The following is a 4,769-nucleotide window of genomic DNA, read 5'->3' as shown; positions in this document are numbered from 1 at the left end:
TCTCCATTTCGCGGCCTACTCCTCGAAACCTCCAGCTCATATCTAATCTTCGAGTGTTGCGCTTCAAGCATGGAATGAATACGAAACCACATAGTGTCAAGGTTTAGGTTATTACTCTTCAACCAAGCTTTTAAAAGTGAATGGGCGGACTCTACTCGGGAAGTTGCCGTGTTTCCGAGATGAAAGTATTGGTTTGTATAGCAGTTCACGAACTTCTTCCTGTATTTACCCCATGTACTGATCACATAAAGCGCCATCTCTTCCCACGTTTCACTAAAACATTCCCAAGCGCTCCTAAACTCATCAATGGTGGATGCATTGATCACGCGGTACCAACCGCTTTTTGGACTGTGCAAAATCATATCTTTGTAGCACATCAAATTCTGCTTTGAGAGTGCTTGTTTCTCCATAGCACGGTTAATGTGCCAACGACACAAAAGGTGAGGAGTACTCGGATGAAAGGACTCAAGAGCGCCGATCAAACCCATCTCCCGATTAGTGACAAAGGCAGAAATAGATGAACCCGTACCCTTTAGTAGCTCCCCTAATCTCAACAACATCCACCCATAATCGTCTTCCGACTCTGACGGAAGGAGCACTGTAGCAATTAAGAAGGAAGAACCACACGGTGTTACACCAACAACCTCAACAAGAGCAATTTTGTATTTATTTGTCTTGTATGTCGAGTCAATAAGAACCACATGTGGATAAGCACGGAACAGTTTAACCGCTTCCGGATGAGCCATAAAAACATGAGTAAGCTCCTTTGTCTCGGGATCTGTTTTGTGCCATTCCACATAATTAGAAGCAACGGCTACAGCCAACATTTGTCGAGCGGTATTGCGTGTTCCTCTAACTTCACGCCGAAACTTGTTAACCGCACTATAAATTTGGGTGCTTGTAGGTTGGGGTTTATCGGGAGTTCTTTGATGAAGACCATTTTTAATATCTTTCGGGGAATCGACGCCTTAGGACTTGTTGTCTCACGAACTCTTTCTCGGCATTCAAACCAAAGCAAAATGCCTATGACCGTCTTTGTACTTTGTTACTTCGTGGTTGTGATATCCACCTTTCTCTGAGGTCAAAATGTTCCAAACAATCAACTCCTTTCCATTTATATCATTAGCCTAAGGTTCGAACGGCTCGAACCCGAAACAAACACTCACACTTAGGTGTCCCTTTCTTCTTAGGCTTCTCGGGAATATCGGGATCGATCTTCTTTCTAGTTCGGTCGTACCTTGAACAACGAAAGTAAGAGCCTAGCAACTCGGGTTGTTTACGATTTTTGGCCCCATTTGATGCTTTTATTAAAGCAAACCCGTTATCAAAAGCTATTTTTTGAGCCCACTCAAACGCCTCATCCCGACTCGCAAAACATGTAACCGTCTCAAATAGGCGGTTGTAATTAACATCGTTTCCACCAAATTCCTCAAATGAATCCTGTTAAAACACAAAATTAATAATGATTACATGCTAAAATATGATAAAATTACTAAACTTACGAAAAAAAAAAAAAAAAAAAAGAAGAAAAACAATTTCATAGTCCGAACCGGGAGCGGACTTTGAAACTCAAAGTCCCTCACCATGGCAGACGTGAATAGTACACGTCCCACCCATGCATGGACGTGAATAGTACACGTCCAAACCATGCATGGACTTTGAGTTTCAAAGTCTGTCCATGGTGGACATTGATTTTCAAAGTCCCTGTCCATGACGGACTTTGAATATCCACGTCCCTGTCCATGAGGGACATTGAGTTCTCACGTCCCTGTCCATTATGGACGTTTAATATACACGTCCCTCTCCATGAGGGACTTTGAATTTCAACGTCCTAATTGACGACTACAAATATTGGGTTTGGGCGTGTTTGTTACATTCATCCTAGTTCTAAGACGACTTAACTTGTAATTGTTTGTTACATTCATCCATATACACGACTACAACTTAACATGTAATTCAATATATCAACTTAAAATCTAATTCAATTATCATACTAAATCGATTGAAATGAAAATAGATTGTGTAATTACGTACCTCAGATTCGTTGTTAGCATTTGACATTGAATCGTTGTTTTGTTGATGTCGATTTTTCGTGTTGTTGTTTGTTGATGTCGAGTGAATTGTCGTTTTTTTTTTTTTTTTTTTTTTTTTTTTTTTTTGACTTGGGAGAGAATTGGGTAGAGAGAGGAAGAGTAAGGGTAGGAGACGTCTTTTTTATGAAATGCGTCGACGATTTGTTATAAAACGTCGACGACGTTTTACAGCCCTCAAAATTAGTTGGTGGCAGCCTGGTAGGTGGGTTTGCCAATGATACCAGTTGATTACATATGAAAAATATCCCAAAGTTGTCTGTCATTGACAGCCAGAAATGCTAACTAATAATACACATTTCGGGACATTAACATTGTCGGAAGTCGCTCGACGTCTCAGACTCGTAAATTTATCTCCTGTCGGAAATGCTGACGACATAATCAACTCGACGTGCAAAACAACCAGAAGAGCTGCTGTACTGGTCTGCATTTTCCAAGGAGACGGCGGTGATCTACGTGTTATCCTAACTCAGCGGTCTTCTATGCTATCTACTCACCCTGGTACCTTCTTTTTAATCTGTATTAATTTTCAGATTAGGCTAAATAAAAGAGTAAACACATTATTTGTCGAAAAACCAGAGGGGTCGACTTCTCAGTGTATAATGTGGGAACAGATGCTGATTTCTGAGCTATTTTTCTGCTGCTGCAGGTGATGTAGCACTTCCCGGTGGGAAAATGGAAGATGGTGACGTAGATGAAGTCGCAACTGCGTTAAGGGAGGCCAAGGAGGAGATTGGTCTGGACCCTTTGCTTGTTGATGTTGTTTGTACCCTTGAATCTTTCACAATGAAGGTATTTTCCGCGTTAACATTATCACCTTCGCCTTCCACCGTTATGACATCTAATCTTGAACAAATGACAAAAGAGAAAAAAATCGGATTATTTAGGGATTCAGATGATTATTCATGTTGTATTAGCATCACCTATATGGAGTTTTAGTCTTATAAAAGTTTCTTTGGACGTGGATGCCTGAATGCCAAGTACTGTGTCGTCAAAGTATGAGTTTTATCAATCAAGCAACGGACTTGATTATCGACTATGTCTGTCACCCTTTTGGATGTCACAAAGTATTGCTGCAGCAAGTAAAAAATCCTTGGTTATTAAATGGTTTTTGTATACTGGACAGAATGGTATGGTAGTAGTGCCAGTCATTGGCTTGCTGTACAACAAGGCTGCATTTCATCCCACGCCGAATATTGCTGAAGTCGAAGCCATATTCGATGCTCCATTAGATATGTTTCTCAAGGTCCATTCACATCTTCAACTCCTTCTCACCTTTATTCGGTAACTATAGGGGTTCTCATAGACTCATATACTTTACTTCCTGGTTTGAAACAGGATGAAAACAGAAGAGAAGTCGAAAAAGAATGGATCGGAGAGAAGTACATGCTTCATTACTTTGATTACAAATTTGAAGACAAGATATATGTCATATTCGCGTTAACTGCCGGAATCTTGATACAGACTGCATCAATGGTATTCCAACAACCACATGCATTTTTAGTGAGGGAACCCAAATTCTGGAATAAAGTTAGCAGTAACAGTAACAGTAGCAGTAGTAATTTGTAACTATTGTATTAGTCAGTAAATATTAGTTAGTTATTTTGTTAATATTAGCTTCCTGTATTATAGGATAGTATATCGTATATTTGTATACGGGTTCACACTTGTACTCTGGATATATATATCGTATGAATGGAATACCCTAATTGGGGATTCAGTTATTTACATGGTATCAAAGATTAGGTTTTTTTTTTCAAAACACAACCGCTAAGACTTGATTCCGGCTATCGTCCTCCTCTCGTCTCCCTCTGCTACGGCCTATGACGAAGGATGCCGACAGCACGTCTGGATCCGGCAAGCCCGGACTCCATCCCGTTTATTCCGTCACTAACATACTCCACAAGGTACGTATGCTTGATGGTATTAAGATTACTTACTCCTCTTGGGTTAAATTATTTCTTCTCCATGCCAAAGGCTATAAGGTTTCCCATCATATCGATGGTACCCCTGCCCCGAAGAAGGCTGATCCGACGTACTCCGATTGGTGCGAAATTGATGCACACGTGCTTCAATGGATTTATGGGTCGTTATCTGATGATCTTCTCCTTCGAGTACTTGAAAGCGAATCCACGGCCTACGAGGCTTGGATTCGTCTCCAAAATCACTTTCTCAATAATAAGGGGTCCCGTGCCGCGGCGTTGGAGAACGAATTTTCGAACCTGTCACTCAAAAAGATGGCGTCGTTGGATGAATACTGTCAGAAATTGAAAGATTTGGCGAGCCAGCTCACTGATGTTGGAAGCCCTGTCACCGACAAAAGGTTAGTCATTCAATTGGTACGCGGTCTTCCGTCTGAGTATGATACTGTTGGTGCTTTTATAAATCAGAGTATGCCGTCATTCGAAGAGGCCCGAGGCATGTTACAATTGGAGGAACAGCGACAATCGTCTCGGTCCGAATCCACCGAGAATGCCACGGCACTTGCTGCTCCCGTCAATTTACAGGGCTCTTCTTCAGGTAATTCAGATGGTTCTCAATCTGGTAATAATAATCGCTCCAATAGTGGTGGAAATTGGAATAAGAACAAGCAGGGTTATAAGGGTAAAGGAAAGCAAAATTGGCAACCGCGTGGGGGTAGCAACAATTCAGGCGGTGGTAGACCACCGGTAGCTCAGA

The 4,769-nt window shown here is 41.4% G+C and overlaps 1 protein-coding gene across 1 annotated transcript; it reads left to right on the top strand.

Annotated features, from left to right (window-relative positions):
- Positions 1-2,275: 2,275 nt before the first annotated feature.
- LOC141592882 (nudix hydrolase 15, mitochondrial-like) lies at positions 2,276-3,713 on the top strand. The gene is made up of 4 exons (XM_074413758.1): positions 2,276-2,591; positions 2,740-2,882; positions 3,217-3,336; positions 3,429-3,713. Exons 1-4 carry the CDS (start codon positions 2,369-2,371, stop codon positions 3,657-3,659), a joined length of 717 nt encoding a protein of 238 aa, XP_074269859.1. The 5' UTR covers positions 2,276-2,368; the 3' UTR covers positions 3,660-3,713.
- Positions 3,714-4,769: the final 1,056 nt, after the last annotated feature.

Source organism: Silene latifolia, chromosome 7 (assembly GCF_048544455.1).
Source record: "Silene latifolia isolate original U9 population chromosome 7, ASM4854445v1, whole genome shotgun sequence".
Taxonomy (NCBI): domain Eukaryota; kingdom Viridiplantae; phylum Streptophyta; class Magnoliopsida; order Caryophyllales; family Caryophyllaceae; genus Silene; species Silene latifolia.
This window is presented reverse-complemented; position numbering and strand designations above follow the sequence as displayed.

Excerpts from the sequence above, each read along its gene's own strand:
- LOC141592882 (XM_074413758.1), top strand. The coding sequence starts at position 2,369 with ATGCTAACTAATAATACACATTTCGGGACATTAACATTGTCGGAAGTC. Across the intron at positions 2,883-3,216 it reads TTGAATCTTTCACAATGAAG|AATGGTATGGTAGTAGTGCC; the intron begins GTATTTTCCGCG and ends TATACTGGACAG. Across the intron at positions 3,337-3,428 it reads CATTAGATATGTTTCTCAAG|GATGAAAACAGAAGAGAAGT; the intron begins GTCCATTCACAT and ends GGTTTGAAACAG.